The sequence below is a fragment of the Echiichthys vipera genome, assembly GCF_963691815.1.
Source record: "Echiichthys vipera genome assembly, chromosome: 16".
Taxonomy (NCBI): domain Eukaryota; kingdom Metazoa; phylum Chordata; class Actinopteri; order Perciformes; family Trachinidae; genus Echiichthys; species Echiichthys vipera.
Window position 1 is genome coordinate 13272821 of NC_139841.1, and position 24352 is coordinate 13297172.

General features: G+C 40.1%; 1 protein-coding gene across 1 annotated transcript; it reads left to right on the forward strand.

The window, feature by feature from the left end:
- Positions 1-72: 72 nt before the first annotated feature.
- LOC310958802 (putative cytochrome P450 120) lies at positions 73-21588 on the forward strand (the record flags this gene model as incomplete). Its single annotated transcript, XM_083929917.1, has 11 exons — positions 73-262; positions 1662-1739; positions 1982-2066; positions 2511-2546; positions 2887-3026; positions 3392-3515; positions 4428-4572; positions 4686-4790; positions 9076-9203; positions 16869-16956; positions 21427-21588. 11 exons carry the CDS (start codon positions 73-75, stop codon positions 21586-21588), a joined length of 1281 nt encoding a protein of 426 aa, XP_083786043.1.
- Positions 21589-24352: the final 2764 nt, after the last annotated feature.

The following is a 24352-nucleotide window of genomic DNA, read 5'->3' on the forward strand; positions in this document are numbered from 1 at the left end:
TCCCAATTGAATTCACCTTTCAATTTATTCACTTATTTATTTCATAATTATTTTTTTAGCGAAAGTGCCTGCATGTCTAAACTACCAGGAAATGCCGGTGTGTCGGTGCTCGGGGACAAGTCTCTGGAGTTTTACCGGGACCCGGTGAGCTTCTGCCAGCAGAGGATAGAGAAACACCGTAGCAGAGTGTTTCAGTGCCGCATGCTGAACAGACCGACCGCCTTCATCTGCTCAGTGCGGGGGATGAGAGAGCTGCTGTGTGGTATGGTGTGTGTGTGTGTGTGTGTGTGCGCGCGCGTGCGTGCGTGTGTGTGTGCCACAGGTGAGCGACTGAATCTCAGAGTTCAGCTGATAGGCCCTATTTTTGTTGTTCCTAAGGAGAAATGAAACAAGCACCTCACTATAACATTCTAATGGTAACTAATATAATCCGTAGTCCGCGTAATAACCGTAATAACGGGATTATTGGTAACTTTTATTACACAGCTGTTTGGTTGAATTATGTGAAATACATCAGTAAATTGGTGTATTTCTAGAGTTCATAGAGAGCTTGTTTCCCTTGCCTCAGGATAATGAGTCAGATTTCTGCTCTCAGGCGAATGAACAAAAGGGAAAATTTGCTCTATTGAGTAAAATTCACCCCGGGATTAGTCTGATCTGTCATGGGAGAGCCTCGTGATGCTGGAGAGGGGAGGATGTTACTGAGATGAAGTTTTATTGGAGTCTTATTGTAATCTGCTACCCTTTAAAACAATGCATTAGCTGTACTATTAACACTGAATACTTATCTGTAGTTATATGATTGCATAATATTCCTAGATGATAAAAAAAAATCAACTAGGAGTAAAAGGGGAGAAATAGGTGATAAAATCAGATAGTATATAAAATCACCTTAAAGTGAAGTTCAGGCGTAAAATCATCCCAGGGTCTTTTTCTGCAAATGTACTCATCAGATAAGCCATAGAGACAATTTCTTTCGTGTAACAACTTAATATGGAAATCCCGGACAGTCACTTACAGTCGAATGCGGCTAACAGTGATTACCTCGGGGCAGCACGGTGAACGCATTCAAACGTCTCTTTTAACCACTAATACTGCTCAAAATAACACCAAACCTCTGCAGTAGCATGGCAAGAGTCATTACACCTTAACCAAAGCACCAACAACTTAGTTAGTGAACCTGGAGTTTATTAAAAGGGTGTTTTGAAAGACTTACCTACCGGCCCCTGTAGTCCATTCAAGTGGATAACCAAATGCAATCCAAAAGGATGGAGCACATTGGAGCTTCACTTTATGTGTAGGGACTCTTATCATGCTACTGCAGAGGTTTGCTGTTATGTTTAGCAGTATTAGTGGTTAAAAAAGACGTTTTAATGCGTCCACTGTGCTGCCCAGAGCTAATCAGTCCGTTAGCCGCATTCGGACAGAAAAACAGACCACTAACTTTAAACATTACTAAACATTAGAAAGAAACATTCAGGCATTTGGAAATATTCTTCCCTAAATGAGTCTTTGTGTGACTGTTACATCTCTTTCCCTACTGCTCGCTTGCTTTGTTTTTAGTCTGTGCACACACACAGACATTGTGTTTGATTGTGTGTGTGAACAATATGTATATATGTGTGTATTTGTAATGAAGTTTAATACATTGTGTGTTTCAGAGAAGTCCAACGTGTTTCAGAAGGATCCCACTGACTTAATGACCAACATGTATGGTGACACCATTGTCACCACTAATGGTAAACACACACACACAGGCACGCAATATTTTTAATATATTTTATACACAGTCTTGATCAACTAGAAGATCAAGACTAATTATGTGACCTTCATGGGCCATGTACAGTTTAAAACAAACATCTCTATGTTTCATTTTTGCCATTCACAACAATATGTGTATACCCTACTTGTAATTTGAGATCATAGCTGTAAAAATGTGCTCAAATTCAGCACATGAGCAACTTGTATTTGTGTGTTTTAGGCGAGGAGGCATGTCTTCTCCGTCTTTCTCTCACCAGCCTGTTCTCAGGAAGTTGTTTGAAATCATCAAATGATTATATCACCAGGTAGGGAGAGTAATGTTATTATCATTTCTTTTCTTTTTTTAGCATTCATGAATTCATATTAAATTTTGTTAATGTGGATGCCTTTGTGGTTAATATGTATCTTATGGCCCATGGAGCTTATTCTCCTTTATGCTCTAGTTGTATTTAGTCATTTTTTGTGTCCAGCCTCTATTACAAAGGACGTCCATAATAGCAACAAGAATGGTGGCAAGGTCATTTGTAACACAATAATCCATCCATCTCTGTTCTATGGAGTGATAAATCTCTACAATAATTGTACTGTTGATAAAAAAACGACTCAAATGCAGGAATAACGAGTGAATGTAACTTCTGTTTATGCACTGCCAGGACATATGTTAAAAAAAAGTCTAAAAAAGACTGGAATAACTTAATCGTGTTTAAGAAGTGTGTGTTTGTGTGTCTTCTGCCTCTCTCTCTCCACAGTGTGTGTGAGCGCTGTCTAAAGGACCTCTCGTTCAGGTAACACTTAACATAAATCTCCAGCACTCCGAGAATTTACTTTTATTCTTTTGGCGGATGTCCACAGGGACGTCCACAGCAGTATTACAAATAGTTTGACAAGCTGTAAAGCTATGGCCTAGAAACCAGATGAATCCAACCAAACCAATGTTTCCTGCTTCAAAACGGACCAACCACCGGCCCAACTTGCATGTGTCGCTCAGTGCTCAACATTTTGGTGCTGTGATTGGTTGGAGATCGATCTAATCATGTCCAATTGACAGGCGTGCACTGCAGACTAATTGTTTTGGGGCAGTAAAGGTAACAAATCAGATGATGATCTATGTGTGTGTTTGTGTAGTGGCCAACCAGAGTGTGTGTACTCTGCCTTTAAGCGCCTGGGGACAGAGTTGGTACTTGGCCTTTTTCTGAACGTACGCGCCGAGGAGCACCCTGAACTCTTCCAGGAAATCATGCAGCTTTGCACCACACACTGGCATGGTAGGGACGGACGGATATGCTGTAGACACACACACACACACACACACACTCCAACTCCACAACTTTTCATGGTCATTTATAAACAGCCACGTATGTTAAGCAGTCCCCCCTTTATTTCTGTAACTGTCAGTTCCAATACTGCTCCAAAAAATGTTCATGTGAACAAAAAAAGCACTGGTATTCTCTCAAAATCTTGCTTTCGCAGATGTATTTGGTAAGTCAGCTATGTTGTTCTGCAATACAGTATTACAAAATCTTCCACTTCCCCTTTCAATACAGTTCAATAAATATGTCTTATTGTGTGTTTTTTTTTTTTTTGCCCATCTTTGTATGTTTGCTGACACACTCCTCTTCTGCCCCTGCAGGTCTGATCTCTGCTCCGGTCAACGTCAAGGTTCCTATGTGGTCGTCCGGTTACTCTACCGCTCTGGACGCCAGAGATAAACTGATGGACATCATCAAAAACAAACTGGAGAATGACACACAGGGGTGAGGCTGCATATGTTATTTCACCTCACTCATACACACACACACACACACACACACACACACACACGCTCCTCTTCTTCCCCTCTAAGGCTTTTTTTTTCTAACTTTCTCTGTCTTTATGTCTTTCTCTTGCAGTAGTTTTCACTTAACATTTCAAAAACAAAGCTTCCCTCTCTTGTTTACTGCTTGCAGATGATTTGCCAGTATGTTTTTTTTTTATAAAGGCACTTTCACACTTAATGTTTGATAGACTCAATTCAGGGATGAAGTTGCAACATTGAGGCTTTGCAACACTGAGGCTGTTGCAAATTTTTGGGTACCATATAGACACAACCAGAAAAGTTACACACATTGTCTTGTCTTTAGACCCTTAGATTGTTGCATAGGTTTCAAGTAAATTTGTACATTTCTGGCAGTTCTGCAAAATAAAATGTGTGCCTGCCTGTTACCTGCCTGCATGACTCTCTGCCTGAACCTTAGACTGCTGCCCTTTTGCCTAATCCCTGCCTGGTTAAGTCTGCCTTTCTTTGTTTTTTATCCAGCCCAGTTCCCTGACTTCTGCCAGTTTTTTGATGTGTAAAGACAAACTTTGATCTTTAACTGCTTGGTCTCTCGGCTGTGCTTTTGAGTCCAAACCCTTACTGAATCATTGTAGGTACATGGGGACATATGTAATGACTGATCTTTTGCTACTCTCTTAAAATCCTGTTGGTCAGGTCAGATGTTGATGAATTACATTTGAAATACAGCGACATTACCCCCTTAATGTCCCATAATGCTTTGTGTATAGTTACCATGCTATTAATTACTAATGATTTGTTGATGCAGCTTCTTAACCTTTTTCTTAAAGTTGCGGGACTAATAAAGGAATTCTTCTTCTTCTTCCTTCTCTTCCTTGTCGGCTATTTCCAGGTTTGTCGGCTCCCTTGGTTCTTTGCCGCTGCCCGACTCCAGTTGTGCCTCCCAGCATCTCTTGCTGTTCATCTCAGCCCTGATCCCCAAAGCCCTGGCATCGCTGCTCACTTCCTTCACACTGGCACTCAGTGGAAACCAACAGGTATACGAACATGAGGTCTCTGAAATAACCATGTGCCTTAACCTTTCTTGACCAGTTCTTTCTGCTTTCAATCGAATGAACAACCAAAAATCTTTCTCCGTGTGAATAAAAAGACCCGTCGGAGAGCTATGGAAGACCCTGAATACCTGCGCACAGTACTGCTGGAGGTTCAGAGACTTTGGCCTCCTTTCATTGGAGGACGCAGAATAGCTGATCAGGTATGACTGTTCAACAGGCAACTGGGTGGCATCCTATTGATTTTCATCATAGCACTAAATTATTGTTCAGTATTTATTATCCTGTGTTCCAAATTTGAGAGATCCACTGTCACTTTTGGATCCTACTCTTCTCTAAAGCCCTAATAAATCACAGATGTTGTCATGATGACTGATTGTCGAGATCATGGGAAGTCTATGGACCTTTTCCTGAAGTGTGGAATTCAAGTTTTGCTCGTGTAACGCGGAATTGTTTTCACAGATCAGGATTTAAAAAGTCTTCTGAAGTGTTTCCAGCATATGGTATTGAAAACACTAAGCTGTTGCATAGAGACCCAAATAAAGCGTCTCATTTTTGGCACATCTACTGATAAAGTTTTCCAGAACATCTTAACAATCAGTGCAACGCTAGAATTTGATTGGTAACATTATAATATAGAGCAATATAAAAATTAAAAAAAAGGGACAAGTACAACTCATCTAATATATTAGCTGTTCTTTTCTGAATGAAGTACAACTTACAAAAATAAATATTGAGAAAAAAGGTGTTTTTATGCTAAATATTGTAATGTGGGTGTTTTTAAAAACGTCTGTTACAACCTTACAACAACAGTTACAGCAAATAAAATGTAGAATTTTGAGCTTTAACCATCGCAGGGTTAATTCTCTTTAATTTACACTGCTGGATGCAATGTCAGTTTCTGTACACAAGGAAAGGATTCTGTTTGCTGTTTTCTGTGTTGCCCTTCTTTCCTCAAGATGGCGACATTTTACTGCAAATCACTGTCCTCTCATGTGTGTACCGTACAGCAATAAGAGTTAGAGGTGCTGGACAAAAAAACACAACCACCTTACAGTACCTTATATCACTGGTTCCCAACAAAGAGATACCCTCACGTCCCTGCCAGATGAAACCTTGTACCCCTTTATCGATCCCCACTAGTGGATATTCATATTTTCATACAATTGAATGGCCACTATTTAGGCTGGTTTGATCAACAGTCATGCTACTACCACTTGGAGTGGAGCTGAATGCTTCATCCATTACTTTTAGCTAACATTTTCAACTGTTAATAATTAAAATACCTTTATGTTTTTAACTTCTATTTTTAACATTTAGCCAATTAACTGTTTAGTCATTACTTTCACCTATTCATTTCTACCATTTATCCATTACTTTTAGCTACCGTGCTCATTTGCTCACTAGTTTTCAAACACTTCACATGTTACAGCTGACTTAATGTTATTATGTAGATATATTCTTTTAATTAATTCAAAATTTCAAAATTTAGATTCTTCTAAATTACTTCCTGGGGTACTAGCACCCATGGTTGGGAAGCACTGCCTTATATTAGTCCTACACTTAATACAAGTTTGGTCAATCTTATGTTTGGTTATTGTTGATGATCAGTTTGAAGCTTGTCATTTGTATCTGTGTCTTTTAGTTTCATTTGGTGGGTGTCCTGTGACACGTTTTTTTTAGGTTTTTCCTCTTGCAGCATTAAAGGTCCCATTTTGTACCTGAGATTTTCATTTTTATTATAAACAGGTTCCATATAAAATCTATCAAGTATTAGAAACGGTCAATCCACAGAGAAATGCACACAGCCCGTATTCAGAAACTCTGCCGTTAAAAACTAGCCTAGTTGTGATGTCACAAATATACTATATAAAGGTAGAAAGTTTCGCTACAGTGCCGTTACTGTCATTCCCTGGCTGCAATTATGGTACAGAAACTGCAAGAGCACAGATATGGAAGGACCTCGAAATGCTGACTAATCAGAGCAGACTTGGCATTTTTCAGAGCGTTTGAGACGGAGGATGAATACAGGTATATTCAGACAGACAATATGAGAAAAAATATGTGATTGTTGAACATTAAAGTATTTAAACATGTTGTAGTAGAAACCCAAAATACAAGTATGAACCTGGAAATAGGCATATTATGGGACCTTAAAATAATTGTCTGAGCCCGAATTCATTGTTTATTACTGGCATTGCGTCTGCTTTAACAGAGGTCTGACTATCCATGTTTGAGCAGCATGTGTTTTCATGGTACCATGATAAGTTAAACTCCATTAGACCAATTGGAGAGGTATGCAACTGCATTTAATTGAGCTGGTATTTACTGACTGTTTAATTACGTGTTTGTGATATTTCTTACACTCCTTGTTTATTCTAAAGTGTTCCATGCAGCCATCATTTCCACATGCTTCCTTTACTGTTGACTTATTATCTGTGAAGGTTATTATCGTCCATAATCTGCTGTGTTGTATAAATCTGCATGCTATTCATGTAAGCATCTTACATCCTGCAGGCTGCTGTATATGTTACAACATCGATTTTCATTCATTAAAATGATTGGTTTCTGGTTTGACATCAACACTGTCAGCCAATAGAATCACAAATTTATTCAAAGGCCCATCTCTTGATTGGCCAGCTGGTTACTCTGGGGTCTCCCTCCACCCCCTCCTGCACCAGCTGTGATCATTATGACCTCATCAAACGGCCTTATGCAACACCCAATCAGAGGCATTGATCTGTCTCTGCGATTGATTGGCTATGTTCCCCCGGAAGGAAGGAAGGAAGGGAGGGAGGGGGAGTGCAGGTCCCGGTTTTGCCGGTGGGATTGATGTGTGCTGGTGACACTGTGAGGCCGAGTGCAAAGTAATTTGTCACTTCTGGGAAACGCACCAGTACACTTTGATTCCAGATGGCCTCTGTGGGATACGGGTCATGACGTGTGCAGAAGTAAAGAAGAACACAAAGAACAGATGAGCTTTTGTTGGTGGGTTTTTTTTTAATCGATTTTTTGAAGCAACAAAGTCCACATAAGCATTGCTCCCTGGTTTGTGGTTGTAAAGTTTTGTGAAGCTGTGATTATCCAAGAGATCACTACAGCTCATTTTATACAGTGAGGTCAAGTTTCAAAAAATGGTCCAACTACAATAAAATGGCTACTATGGCGGCAAACATCATCCCACAGGAGTAAAATTAAATCCATGAGAGTCTCAGCTATCAGGTCATACCCAATTTATGCAAATCCAAGACTGTTTAGGGACGCCAGTATGCAGAAATATTTAGATACACCATTTTATAATAGGCGGAAATAAAACATTTGTACTGCATGTAAAAACCAAAAAACATGTCATTTGCCTCAATAAGATTTTCTTGACAGACGTCAAGAGACCGCTTTGAAACGACCCAAGTCTGTTTTTTTCTCGACAAAATGATATTACTTGATATTACAGGTTACATAGAACCGCCATTGCTTAAGCCAAAGTACAAAAGTAGCATTAGACTTCCTGCAGTTAACTAGTGACAAATGACCACTGTAAAAGTACCAATAAATTGCAACCACATCAAAATGAATACGTTACACTCTGAAGTCTTGTACAGTATACTTTTGAAATTGAAATTTATAATTTATTCAGAAACGTATGTCACATTCTCATTTAATACTATATACTTGATTAAATAATGTCAAATCACAAGGAAAACAACCAAAACACTGACAGCTGCCCACACTACATGTAGAAAGAAAAGCAGTGCTGGATCTGGAGTGAAAAGAGTTGATGAGACGTTTGTGTGCAGGTACGTGTGTAAGAAGGAGAGATTATTAGTATTCACATCAGGTGGAAAAAGTAGAGGCTCCATCCAGGTGGAACTAAGATATACAATAGTTTTAACAACCGTGTGTGTGCGTGTCTGACAGAAATGAACACAGCGATAGCAGAGACATCTCTCAGCGAGAACCGGGAGAAAGATTTGTAAAAGATTTTCCACTCCAGTAGAGAGAGGCCGAGAGAAAAATGAGAAAGAGGGTAGAGGAAAACAGAAACAGGGATCCTGTTCAGTGGCAGTCCATTAGTGCAGCTACTAATGGATGTAATGAAAAGGTGAATTAAAAGGGCAACAATTGGGTAAGTGGTCTTTTTGCCCCAAGGTGGCTGCTTTCACCAGAGCTCAGTGAAAAATCAACTGTTGTTGTGTGGAACTGCAATTTTCATACAGTGTCACATTTATTTTGGATCAGATAGGTATTAGCCTGTTCTTATAGTTACATCATTGCAACTTCCTGATCAACACCTTTTAAAATACATAGGCATTGTAGGTGTGAATCAAGATTTAGCATTTGCATGATTTTCCAGTTTGAAAATGAGAGTTGAAAACTAACCCCAGTCCAAAGAGCAGTACGATCATCCACTCTTGTAATGAACAGCCGACTTCCCAACTCTCCCATAATAAGACGGAATATTGTGATTTCTCCCTCTGTGTATGTGTGTAGGACTCCACGCTCGCAGGGTTTCAGGTCCCAAAGGATTATGGCGTGATCTATATCAGCCATTCAGTCCACCGCGACCCAGAAGTGTTCCAACAGCCGGACAACTTCCTGCCGGAGAGATGGAGCGGAAAGTGAGGATTTCAGTTTGTCTTTCTGTTTATTAAGCTTTAATCTCGTGGCAGACTTATGTGTCCTATAGGTGCTTCCTTAAAGTAAAGAGTTCATTTAATTAAGGAGAATATTAAGCAGGACATACACAAGAAAAGACAAGAAGAGCAAAACATATAAAAAGGAAAAAATGAGGTGAAATTCAAAAGAAGCTGAAGGCTAGGAGCCGCCATTGTTGTTGTTTTGAACGAGCGGCCGCCACCCTCTCACAGCTCCTCTCACAGCTCCTCACAGGACGCTGATTGGTTGGTTCACCTTCGGTCAGAACACAAATGCATAACTTTTACTGTAGCTTGGTGAAATTGATTTGCGTGTAACATGAACCCTCGATTCTCTGTGACCTTGTATTATTGTGAGAATTAAACCGCTGTGCAAAGTAAGGTATAATTTAAGATAAGAACGTTATCATGCCGAACACACAAAATCAGTTGGAAGCTAGTGGTTTTGACGTTTTCATGCAACCGTGGTGTAGTTTGTTCAGAGCCTAACATTAGCTTTTTCTTCTGGTGATTGCATTTCTGAAAAACAAGTAGTTCATTCTTTTATTTATTTTTTTATATTTCTGCAATAATCTAAAGTCCAAAGGAAAACTCCTATTGGCTTTTTGTCGAGATAACCGGAATAATGGTGACTTCTGGGATGGCTTACAAAAACATATCACTCCTGCAGCACTGTAAATGTAAAGGCCATTTTTTCTGGTCACAGCAAAGTCAAAATCTTTGCAGCAGTCTCAACAAATTTCAAGTTTGTGTCCTTTAGAAAGAGCAATTGCTTCTTTATAGAGCTGACATTTTGCTTAGATAATCAACAATCACAAAAGGAGCAAAACATCTTAGAGAAGAGGCAGAGAACGGTTTCTGAAAACAGGAGCTGAAAATAGACCAGAATAACATTCAAGAAATGATGATTTTTCCAAATGGTTCAACTTTTTCTCAAAACTGGACATTATTTTATTATATCATCATGTTTGTGAAAGGGATTTTCTCATTTACTGTCTCTGGGAGCTGGACCTATGACATTATCCTGACCACATTATAAATGGCTAATCCTTAAAGGTTGATAGAGAAATGTCTGCAATGTGTGCAGCTCTGTTCACACACCCTACCAGCCACTCACCGTGGTTAGCAGTGGCATCACACGCTGACACACTTGCACCCAAAAACACTGACCATTAAAAAAACAGAGGAGAGGGAGGAAGCTTTCAGTGCTCCAACATTAAGAGTTGATGAAATGCGTCACAAAAAGCCATTTTCATGAAACTCTGAAAGAAGACTAGTGTTTTTATGAATGTCCATTACAGTATATAGCTTTTTGTGCTGGTGGATAACATTGAAAAAGGAAATGAATCAAGCTGGAGTGAAGAAAAAACAATGGATGAATTTATATTGATGGGTGATGGATGAGAAACATGTAATGGACAGAGTTCTGTAAGATGGATGATTTCCGTAGGAGTTAGTGGTGAGGAAATGAGGAAGGAAGGAAATTTGCCAAGTGGAAAGAATAAAGCTCTCCAGCTAAGATTGGTAACAGTGAGAGGAGGCAGCCATACAATAGCTATCTGAAATCATACCATAGCCACAGAAAATAGGCTACTTACTTCTAAATTGACTATCAAGTGTCAAAATATCCAACTGCAGGTAACCATAGCAACATCACTTCCACTATAGTTATGACCACAGAAAAAGTAAAACCGACTGAATTGTTTGCTGTGGTCATTTGACTCATTCAAGAGAAAATGGCGAGTTTTGTTACTTGAAAACACACATCCCTAAAGTGTCGCCCTCACTAGTTTGAGAACTCCTTGACAATGTTCCAATAGAAATATGAAGCAATTCAATCCATCAATCTTTAATTCTCTAGCAGTGAGGCAACGGATACAGTACACAAAAGACACCTCTCCATACTTCGTACTACTCCATTCCAATGTTTTGTCACAAAACCTCACCTCAATGAGTCCACGACATGCTGCGTTGCCGGAGTTAGCCGGCTACAACACAGTTCTTAGCAGTGCCAATGGTATACATAAAAATGGGGCACTCTGACCTTCCTGCTATCTTGATTTGAATGGGAATGTCTGTTCTACTCTCTATAGTTATATTAGCTTCTCCTTTTGCCTGTGGTCAGTGGCCATGGTGCTGATAATTTACAAGACCTTCTAATATATAAAAATAACATGTGAGGCCTTAGACAAAGAAGTCCTCTGCCAAAGAATGCTTACATTATCCACGCCCTTTTGCCCGTCAGAATCAGAGTGTGTACACATACAAGGAAACTGATTCCAGTTTTTTGTGGGAAAAAAATGTGATTTGTAAATGTGTGCTTGTATAAATATCAAATAATTAATATACAGCCTGCTTGGATATAATCCTGAATGGAGGGCAGGTTGTCTACGGAATCGTGTTTTCTCGAAATAAAAAAATGAAAAGAACATTTTTACGATAAATGTATTAATTAAACCTTTCGTGCACAGCAGACTAATAATCTATCTGTCTAGGGGGTCTAGTCTGCAACTTGCTTTATGATTCAGTTCTTGAAAGTTGCTGGTTAGCTCTGTATACATACGCCTAAATTGTTGCCATAGCAACCGATGCAGATAGATTAACTGTGCCTGAGCACACAAATCTCACCTGATCACTTTCACATATCCTGTTACTGTACAGCACAAACAGACAGCCACAATGATCAGATTGAAGGGGGAAAACAAAACCATGAACACAATCGAGACACACAAGAGTTAACAATCTGTCGGCATCCCACGCTCTTGCTGTGCTACCTGCTCCGGTGAACTGAAACAGGACCCGGCTCCTTCACCAGTTCATCCTCTCAGTCAATGGTTTTTCCATTCATTCACTTCCTCCATTCACCTGTTTATTCTCATTCATGTTTGTTCATTCAGGCGACAGCAGAGGAGGGGAGTGGGGGGTAGGGAGGGATCTATGAATGTATGTATGTAGGGAGCTGCTGCCATGGAAACTAGTCACCTGACACCATCTTTACCAATAGGGATTCCCCCTGTGTGTGTATTCCCCATGTGTGTGTGCACGCGTGCGTGTGTGTGTGTGTGTGTGTGTGTGTGTGTGTGCGTGTGCCTGTGCGTAGGGGAGATGCCCTGCGGAGTGGGATGGTATACAGAAAAATATCTATCTATCTATCTATCTATCTATCTATCTATCTATCTATCTATCTATCTATCTATCTATCTATCTATCTATCTATCTATCTATCTATCTATCTATCTATCTATCTATCTATCTATCTATCTATCTATCTATCTATCTGCACACCACTAATTCATTAAAAGGAAACACTATTGTATAGGATGCCATTTTAAACGTAAGTAAAAGCAACAGAACACTATGAATGAATTAGACAGGTAGCTGCTGCCATGGTAACCGTTCACCTGTTCACCGGTTTTTACCAACGGGGATTCCGTGTGTGTGTGTGTGTGTGTGTGTGTGTGTGTGTGTGTGTGTGTGTGTGTGTGTGTGTGTGTGTGTGTGTGTGTGTGTGTGTGTGTGTGTGTGTGTGTGTGTGTGTGTGTGTGTGTGTGTGTGTGTGTGTGTGTGTGTGTGTGTGTGTGTGTGTGTGTGTGTGTGTGTGTGTGTGTGTGTGTGTGTGTGTGTGTGTGTGTGTGTGTGTGTGTGTGTGTGTGTGTGTGTGTGTGTGCGTGCGTGCGTGCGTGCGTGCGTGCGTGCGTGCGTGCGTGCGTGCGTGCGTGCGTGCGTGCGTGCGTGCGTGCGTGCGTGCGTGCGTGCGTGCGTGCGTGCGTGCGTGCGTGCATCCTGGGTTGGAGTTAAGGAATGAGTCAGAGGAGATTTTTCATGACACAATATGATGCTAAGTCTAGCACTCGTATAAAAATGTGAAATGTACGTGCCTAGGGGTTTCACATGGAGGCTATTCAGAATTAAAACATGTGAGCATTCTAATCTTTAAAGGTAAGTCTGGTAATATAATATAAAGAATAAAACAATCCTGTTGACGAGTATTGTCTGCCTTGCCGACCCTCATATACAGTAAATTATTCACCTGTGCTGTGCAGTAGATCTCCATTGTTGACAAAAGCACTAGGTAACAGGATACTTCATTACAATAAACACGAGTACTACAGTTAGAAGATTCACGTTTGAACTTTACTAGTACATGTCTTAACTGCTGCTCAAATTAGTGAAGTCCCCTCAGGATGTACTCTAACTATCCTTATCTCTCTCTTTGTGTTTGCTGTATTTACTCTGCCAACCCTCTATTTATCTTCCAGTCTATTTCTCTCTCCTCTTACCTGCCTATTTCTCTGCCTCTCCATCTGTCAGTCTTCCTGGAGACTATTTTCCTGTCTGCTTTGATAGTTGCCTGGCTCCTCTCCCTGCCACCTGGCTGTTTAAATTAATGACTGCAGTCCCATTACATAACAAGCCCACCTACAATAACTACAGTTTAACCACATCATTTCTGTGTATGTTTCTGTGCGATAAATACGTATAGTGTCTGCTGTGTGTGTGTGTGTGTGTGTGTGTGTGTGTCTAAGTGCGCAGAACTGTATTATCAGACTGCGTGTTTGTGTGCTTTTCCAGTCGGAAGCAAAAAAGTAGAGCCTGCAAGTTAACATCCTATCAGCCAAACGCCCACACAGGCTCTGGCCGTACATAAATGAATTGGAAACGCTACCGAACCCAGATAAAAATCTGAGCTACTGCAGTGCGTTGTGTTGCTAGTTTTTAGATAAAACTGAGAACAGGGAGTTTCCTTCTTGTTGACAGAAAATAATTTGTGGAAATTGGAAGTGTTAGATTGTGGTAGCTGGACCAGTGTTGTATGAGACTTATTATCATTTAAATAAACTTGCCTCCGTATAAATGCTGAGAAACTGATCATTTCAGGACTGTTTGTCATGGTCTGTGTATTAATGGACAAAAATAAGCGAAGGTATTATACCGGGCTTGTTCTATTCATTCATTTGTTCCATTGTGATTAAACTGTGGTTAAATAAAGGTTAAATTCAGACTACGTAAAGGATAATGTACAATAAGTGGAGCATTATTTCAAATTAAACCCTCACTGGGTGACGCAAGACCCTGTCGGAAGCGTACATTATCCCGAACACGCCTACTTACTAAAGAAATAAATCATTTCACATAAAATATTGATTTTTAAAATTATTTTATTGATTTAAAAATGGTATATGATCAGAACCTTGTCCATAGCAATGGTCTAGCAGCAGGCTGCCATTCAGAAATGACATTAAACAAAAATGCCATAATTTACCAATTAGAATCAGGTATTCAACAATGCCATTTCATAAAGTTTTGTTAGAAGATTGAATGTTTTTTTATTTTTTTTATTCCGTGGGTCTGTTCTGCCCTATAAAAATGTTTTCTATAAATAAGGATGCAATTTGGCACAGCACTAATTAAGTTGGTTGAGTTTATAATTGGTCCGAGGAGTTCCTTTGAAAGAAAGGTCAGTTTGTTTTGCTGTTTTTGCTCTAACCAATCAGTGACGTATCCATCCAAACCAAGCAGGGGCAAAATGAGCACATCATCAGATCTAGTTTTTGAGCATTTTCCAGTGTTCAAAATTACTTGCCTTGAAGCAGACACAGAAACCTGATGCAATCACAGATCTGGCATTTACCGTTGATGTTTTAGATCACTGAAGCCTTTTCTGTTATCAAACTCTACTGGAGAGACTGATGTGCGTCACGTTTCCCAGACAGTAGAATATACAGCATCTGTACGGCCCCTAACTCATTAAGAGCATTTTGTCTTCTTTCAAAAGCCCTTATATTAAAAGTAATGGAACTGGATGAGTTAAATGTCATATTAGCCTCAGACCTCAGTTGTGGTGTTTCAGACAGACTGCTCTCTTATTAAACTTAATGTTAAAACTTTAAATGAATTATACACCGCACGATAGATTATACTTCTATATTTGATAAAGCCTTATGCTGGGCAGCTTGGTAAAACTTCCTCTCTCCCTGTCTCAGTATTACAGGAGTGCTCTGTACGCTACACCTTACTGTTTTAAGATGGGACTAACAGTACATTAAACCATTAGACAGATGCTACAGAGTACACTAATATTCTCTCTTCTCTCTCTGCCTAACTCTCTCTCACACACACAAAGCCTCTTACACACGCCGGACCCAGACTATACACACCACTAATGCTTCCTGTTTGCCTTTAATCAGAGCTCAGGTTTCAGGAAGACAGGATGCATTAGTGGTGAGAGGGGAGAGATTTCCTGCATTAACAGGCTAAGGACAAACCTGACCAAAACCAAACAACCAGCATCTCTTTATTTTTAAGTGTATTTTTAGAGGAGAAATTGGAAAGTTACAGCAGGTATGGCAGAGAGAGTCAAACAGACAACACGTGTAAAGTTGTGTGGATGATTCAGGCCGACGTTGTGTTGTTGCGCACCTTCAGGCAGTTTATTTTTTCTGTCCAGAGTCCGCATGATTTTCTTTTGATCCCCATAAGAAATGGATCATTTTATTGACAGACAGATCAGCTGGAATGAGCAAGGAGTCTAGGTGTTGTTCACAGATGCATTTCCAGTTCAGAGTTTTTGAGCATTAGTAGCACTGTGGCGGCAAGATGGCAAACATGATGGTTGTTTTTAAAATATTCATTGTTTAAATGTTTTATGAAGAAGGTGACGCATTCATCATGTTTGGTGGCTTTAGAGGTTTTGGCGAGACACTGAATGCAAACATAACTTCTGTTTGTACACAATAAAAAAACTTGCTGCATCTGAATCAGATTTAGTTATCGCGTAGGTACGTTCACATGTACCACAAATTTAATGGGCTGTTAAAGATTAGCATAAAACACAAAAACAGTTTTAAAAAATAATGAAAACTTCTGAAATTAGGAGATTCGTATTTTTTGGGAAAGGCACTTCACCCACCTTGCCTCGTGTGAATGTGTATGACTGCTGTATGTTTGAGGAGGTGGTCGGGGGGCCCGTAGGTGCTGAATGGCAGCCACGCTTCCGTCAGTCTGTGATCACTATCGTAGTTCACTACCACCATGTATGTCTGTGTGAATAAATGGAACCTGGACTCTGTAAAGCGCCTTGAGTGCTGAGAAAGGCGCTTTATAAATCCAATCCCATACATTACATTACATCCGCATACTGAAATGCTCAGTGACAATGCTAACATGCTGATGTATTTACACAGGTTTAATGTTTATAACATCAACATCTTTAATTAAGCAATAAACACTAAGTATAGGTGGGACTGCAGGGAATGTCACTACTTTTTGCTGGGTTTGATAATGATTGAGAGCGCTACATGAAAGGTCAGTGGATCAACAAAGTGATTACAATTCCTCCTCTGGAAACCTTTCCATGCAGAGCAGCTGAATTGTTGTGATAAACCAAGATCACATGAAGTCACAGGTTCTCATGTCACACTATGAAACAAACCATCTGGCGATTCAGGTTACTGGGAACCATGAATGTCTTACAAACTTAAATGGCGATCCGTGTAACATAATTTTTTTTACAGAAGTGTTCCTCTAACTATCGAAGCTTTGTCCAAATATTGATTTCTGCATCTCTGATTCCTTTGCACACATTTTGCATTTGTGTTTAACCATGTAACTTGGTTTTTGTATGCGCAGGAATGCAGGCCAGGAGCACTTCCTGTGTTCCTTTGGCAACGGTCCCAGAAGCTGCATTGGAACAAAACTTACCGACGTCTTCCTTAAGGTGACAACATACACTGGCTTGTACCACAGTCTGTAAAGGTGTCTTTAAAGGTTGCTTTTTTTACGTATTTTCTGACTTTCTGTTGCGTTTAATGAATGCTTTTCATTGATGATAGCCAGAGAAAAACACAAGGAAGAAGTTAAAATGCTAAGACGTTGAGACATTTGGGGTTAGCTGTTGCAGCTCTTGGTTTTTTATTTTGAGCATCTAGGTCACATTTGGTGGGAAGTCTACTGGTCTACTAAAAAGACTGATGTTAAGCTTCCAATGTGTTTATCCTCTTCAGGGAATGAGAAGAGGATGCCATAGAGCTGGGGTTTAATATGGTCTAAATTCGTACAAATAGTACTGCTGCATTAACCTGATCACTGGTATGAGATACAGGCAACAGTTAGGTTGTCCTCATTTGTCCACAGTAATTTAACCTTTGTTTCTAAACTCACATTGTTAAACAAAAATGACATACTGCACTTTAAGAGGTAGCACATAGAATCCTCTCCATCAAACATGCCAACCCGAGAAGTCTTTCATTTAGATTTTCAAATCACGGTTATGGTGCTGCTTTCGTAACCTGACTCTCGCCAGATGACTTTAGTTTCGCCTTGATTCCGTCTTGACTCCGTCTTGACTCCGCTATAATATATTTATTTTTTTAAAGAACAGCAGAGAACGGCTCTGAAGGCTTTTGTTGGTGGAAACCATGTCAGCTGTTCTGTTTGGCTTTTCCCTGCGTCGCTCTCATCAGCGTCACAGGTTTTGATGTGAGTGGTTGAAGTAGCACGTCAATAAAGATGACAGACAAGTGGTTTATCCAACATTTAAAATACATTGAAATATTTTACATAGATAATATCCCTTAAACAATATCTTGCTGTTCTTTTTAACATCTCTCCTCAGTGCTTTACTGCCAAAAGGACAGTTGAAAGTGGGACTGTTTGCTGTAGCAGTGTACCTGGAAAGTAAAAATAGTTTGATCTAAAGTCGCCAATATTATCATGGGAGATACTAAGCACTGCATATATAATATTTGTAATTATGAGTGGAAGTGTTCACTAACTTGAGAAACATGCAAATTTTCAAAGTGAAAAGTGGAAAGCTTCTGGGAAAACTATTTGTTACATGCTACCAGACAAAGGCACAACACTACTGTAAATTTTGATAACTGACAGAATACGGCATACAAACAAAGAACAAAGAAAGATAATGAGAGAGACCTAAACCATGAGAACTACTCATGGGAGTGATCAAATGCTTGGCTGTTAGTGCTAATTAGAGATAACATGGAGAGCCAGAGAGCCCAGGTACAAACTGTCCTGTTTAAACCACCTGTCTCCACGGCAGCACTCACCGTGGCCAACACTGCCTATTTTCTCAGGAGACACACTCGCACATACATACATACTGTACATACACAGCCTATGGAAGGCACAAGAACGAGTGAGGTGTGTCACAGGTGTGAAAACAGGAAGGAGAGAGATTTATTTCCCATGTGAGGACATTCCCTCTGGAAACAGCTGTGTCTATGTATGTGTTTTGAGCCTTGACACTAAGGAGTGGAGAGTGACACCAACCTGAAAACAACCACAGTGGGCTTGGTGGATTCCTCAGGTTTTGATTGGAAACGCAGAACCGTGTGGAGAAGTCCCTCATATTTTCAGTAATCACAGATAAACCTCATGTATGTTTAAAATTTCTCAGAAAAGGATTGAACATTTCATTATTTTTTGAAACCAATTAAACTTCATGGACTCTTCTCTACGCCCCACCATCCTTAGTAACCGTAGTAACAGTTTACAAAATCATCAGGAGCATATGTCATAATTTATTTTAAGTTGGTTTTCAGACAGTGGTATACATTTCTAACTTGTGTGGCAGACTGAAACTGTTGCTCACGGTTTTTATCAATGCTTAGTAGCTAGCTGATAAAGCTAAAAGTATTTGGAAATTGTTGTTTGTGCTACCTAAAGGGGCACAGTTTTTTCTTTTTTTTACATGTTACGCTACAAAATGTAGCTAATGAAAAGCTTCTTGGCCTATGATGTAGCGCTGTGTTAGGTTACTGAAAAAGCCCTTTCTTACTGGGCAAAAAAACCCACCAACATCTGGATTTTGTTTTTAGTGGGAAAGGTTACAGTCAGCATTGATTTCCAGGACAAAGGTATTTATCGACTCCGGTCATGCTAATGTTCACCCCTTTTCTGGTGCGATGCTAAGACGCATGTCAACCCTGTCAGTAATTCTGTGAATCATATCGGCCACATATTCCGTCCGACACCACCCAAGCAGCGCTCAGTCGTCGCTCCAAATTAGCCGGCACCAGGTTGGAAAGAGAGACTAAAAAAAAGTAACAAATATAAAAAATGAAAAGCTGACTGGCCTACGCGGTTCCACTGCAACACAGCATCGGTGACCACAATAGAGGATATACTTGATAATCAAGTGTGGTGTCTGATAACATCACAACGACTGTAACACGACGACACTGACCAGGTTCCTGAAGCGGCAACTCCATCCTTGGAGAAAGTAAACAATTGGCAAGTCGAAAAAGTATAGCAGCCAGTGGCGTGTACTGCCTTATATTCTGTTATACTCCTATTATATACACTTTAGGTAGGCATGTCCTGATTGGCCGGCTACATTTATGCAAATGTCAGTGACTTTCAGGGTGAATTCAATGAATACAACAGTGAAGCAGTATACAGTATATATCCATGGTCATAGAATCTGTTTTTCTTCTCAAATTACTGAGGAGCAAAGACTCATGCATTCTAACATTATATGGATGGGGGGTGTAAATGTGAGGGATGACTCAAAACTACACACACACACACACACACACACACACACTGCGTACAATGAGTACAATGAGTCATTGTAAATGTTGGGCCTGATCGAATGGAGCTCAGGTGAAATGCACAAATGATCTCCTCTCTTCTCATTCAGCACTCCTCATTGTTTAGTAGGACAATCATATCTCATTATTTAAAACTAGATTAGTTATTCGAGATAGCCAGAAGCTCCTTGTTTTTTATTGCTTTAGTGGCATGAATATGATGTAGTAGACAGTACACATTACTCTCATGTCTTCGGTAATCATCTACCCTATATATTTATATATATATATATAAATATACAAATGAAAATAAAATAATATACATATATGTATGTATATAGCTGTACATATACATTTAATTAAATACATTTTTTAATTTTCTTCACATTAAATTAAATCTTATCCATTTTCTTTTCAAATGTCAACCATTGTAGACTTCAGAAAGACGATGTCCTCCATAGCAACAGGGTCAACCCCGCTCCCTCTCTTAGCTGAGGAGTTCCCTATGATAATACACATTAAATACACACACTATTCATTTTGCACCAATGATACACAACTTGATCCTCATCTCTCACTCTAACCTGTTCTGTTATGGCTAACGGACCAGACCAAAAGTAGAGCGTGATTGGCTGTCAGCAAACTGACCACTACCCTGATGTACGCACACACACACACACACACACACACACACACACACATACCCATACCCACACACACACACACACGGGAGGGTGTGACCAGAGTAAAAAGTAGACCGCAGGGATCTAGGTCAGAGATGTGACTCATCGCCTCCTTGTTTTCATGCTTCCCCTTTCCTCCTTCCTCCAGCCCCCACCATTATCATCCTCCCCCAATTCCATCATTTCTTTCCTCCCTTCCTCCATCCCCGTTCATTCATCCTGCTCCTCCCCCTCTATCAGGGCAATCTTCATTCACAAAGTGAAGGGAGGCAGAGCAAATGGCTCTTAGTTGTAAATGTGATTGGTCTGCACTGTGGCTGTGTCTGTGAGTGTCAACCAATGGGGAATGCTAGCTGCAGTACCACCAGCCATTGATCTCTTAGTTGGTGGAATAGAATGTAATCAGCTGTTTCTTGTATTGTGGATCCATAGTTCAACTTTTACATGGTAGAGGCAGACAGTAGACTAGAGATGTGTGTCATGTTAATTGATGACATTTTGGTAAAAAAAAAAAAAATCAAGAAAGCTCTAATTGAGTTCTGGTAGATGGTCAAATGAGCATAGATATCAAGGAAGTGTTGATGATTTGAGTCACATGGACCTCATGTTCTGTTATAACTTGGCTGCTAAAAGGTGTCGCATTGCACATTCCTTCTTTCAAACCTGGAAGACAGCGAAGAAACAAACACAGTGTTATGGAGGCTGTAGCTTTACCATTAAGAGACTTATTCAGCGTTGGCGGAGGCTCTCGCTCTGCCAGACACCTTCTGGTTTAACATTTTGTTTTCGCACTGCTATAAAATTAGAATATTGTCAGTTCCACCCCCACTGCGTTTAACTCAAAATATTGTATCTTCTTTCAGGCAGAAAGTAAGTTCCATTCACGCCGGTGCAGCAAAGATACTGAAGTAACAACGCATTCAAAAAATAATTCTTCTCTTGTTTTGCCACCAGGAAGCGTGCATGTACCTGTTAAAGCACTACGACTGGTGTTTGGACCCTCCATCACAGGACCTTGAGTACAAATGGCTGCCTGTGTCTCGCCCCGCCAACCCCCCTACCATCTCCTTTACCAGACTGGATCAGACTAGATCCGACAGGAGTGACTCCAGCTAGGGATGCACAGTATGTTTAGTGATGTACTTGATGAAAAGTTTGAGAAAAGAGAACTAATAACTGTAGCTAGAGGCCAAATACGCCTGTCTAAAATCTGCACAACAAGCTTGAAAATTCTGTGAACACACACACAGAGGGAAGCCCGAGAACTATGAGGCTTTCCCCCCTGCTGCGCATAATACAGTAATCGTCCTGGGGAAAGACGAGGAGTGCCCTGTTTTCTCTCTGTGTTCCTCTGCCTGAGATTCTGCAGCTTTGCTTCATGCATCTGCAACAGAAGACAAAATAAATGACTCCATCTTTCTTCCATCGCTGAATCTGACACTGGTAGGGCAGCAATTTTTTTAATCTTTTTTTTTTAACGAGTCATTTATTGTTCAAGATCCACAACATAAATCTCTTTGGCTCACTCAATCTATCTTATACATCAGATTTTGCTTCTAGGTGGAACTGAGATGCACCTTCCTTTTTCCCATGGTGGAGTTTGAACTCCACAACGTCAGCTTTTACGTGGTATAAATCACGTTTCCCACACTGCAGTATAAATATTTGAACCAAATAAATCCAAGGGAACACACACACACACACGCACACACACGTGCAGAGGTAAGCCCTCCATACCTAACTGCAAACCTGTCTCCCCTCCCCCTTTCACCGCCTAGCAACCACCACTGCATAGCAACAGTTCGTCATACTGACACAGACTTTAGTGTGCAAGTCTCTCTCTCTCTCCCTCTCTCTCTCACACACACACACACACACACACACACACACACACACACTAACCCGGTTATTTTGGCAGTGATACATACACTATATGAATCACATGTAAATGATGCCAGAAGGCGTTTGAGAGCGCACGCCTACATTTTAAATAACCTTTGTAACCTGAATGATTTTTAGCACATGAATCATTAACTAAAGAAAAGAAATGTTCAAGTGTGGTACACATATATTTATATTATATTACATATTGTGCACGTTTGCATTTGTCTTTTATAGTAATTTAAGTGTTTTATGTTGTCTTGTGGTTTAACATATGACACAATGGGCCTCATGCGGCAACATTCTCAATTTGTGGACTGTGAAACCAAGATGTTTTTTCTTATCTTGGTAAGAGTTCTCTTGAAATCGTGGATACGAGCAAAAATAAGAAAACATTTGTGCTTTACATGAGGCCCAATGTCTTAATCTTATTGTCTTAATAACATCTCAACTATCATGCTACATTGTTCTTTTAGGAGCATTTGAGTAAAACATTGTAACAATGAGTGTTTCACTGTAGTTGAATCCGTTATTGTATCCTGTCAAATTTGAAATCCGGGATTTCTTATTTTTTTGGTTTCTTTTTATTTGTGTTTTTCTTCTTTTGAAATGCTAAAATCTGTTGCCTCTTCAGGTAACAATGAGGGGTTACAAGTAGACTTACAGTAAGCCCTTTCTGCAGGGGACCAGTATTGCCTGGGGACTGCCTCTAGTAATTTATATTAATTGCATAGGCCATCTGTGATTTTAATCCCATGCACATGTACCATGGTAAGAAATTCCACCACAAATTAGCATAATTTCCCTCATTTCCAACATAAGATCTTTGTGAATTAGCACCATCTCTGTGATTTGGGGTTATATATTTTTTTTTTGTGCAAAATATATTTTTTTCTCTGCACCAATTTTCTGCCTCTTTCCCAGTCAAAAATTATGGAGGCTGCGTTGGCAATTTTGGACGCAAATTCCGGAGGCTTATCTCGCTACACAGCATGAAGACCCATTTGCAAAAAGAGCGAGCTCAAATCCATCAGAAGAGCGAAATCATGAAAGGTGGTGAGATGGATGACATGCACGACAGCATGTGGTGAGAAATATTTTTCTATTTGCCTTGCAAATTATGTCGGTAAATTCACAGATTTGTAAGATGTGTCAATGAGTCCTACGAAACACAGGTGTGTGTGTGTGTGTATGTGTGTGTGTGTGTGTGTGTGTGTGTGTGTGTGTGTGTGTGTGTGTGTGTGTGTGAACCTGATCCCTGCAAATACTAGGTCCCTGCAAACAGAACTTTAGATTCATTTTAGGGTGTCACAAACCAGAAAGTTTTTGGCAGCTGGCAGTTAGTAAGTAAAAATAAAACAATCATTTATTTCCTTCCCCCAACTGGAAGATTAAAAGTTCATTCTGAGATATAGAAATGACTTATCTGGTAAAAGCTAAGTTAAAGTATAATGAATTAAGCATAAACATAGGTGAGAAAACCTACAGTTTCAGGGTAGTCGGGTAGTTACAGTTAAGTTGCCCCAATTACAGCAATAAACATGCAGCGACATCAATGCTGTATTTATATAATCATTAACGTACGGCAGCAGCAATGATCAGTTCAATCTGAACTGGAATATGTTCAGCTACTGTGTGAATGAAGCCTGTGCCACTTGTAGGAAATGCGCGCTATGCTGTTAATGGTGCCTGCAGTATCTGTAATCAGCTGTAGGCATGTGTCTCAGAAAGATGCTTTTGTCCTGCGGAGGGCTGCTCAATAAACCTACTGTGTTCTCTCTGCTGCTCTCTCTCTCTTGCTCTCTCACACATGAATTACGCTGCAGATGTGCATATTTCTTACTTGTCTCACTCAGCCTTTGTCTCTGTTTTCACACAAGATCTGGGAGAAAATGGGGTTCTTGTGAACATAGTGGTATGACTCACTGCTCTCCATGCACTTGACCGTTAGCTGCCGGTACTCACAACAATGTACGACAGGCGAGAGTATATTCAAATG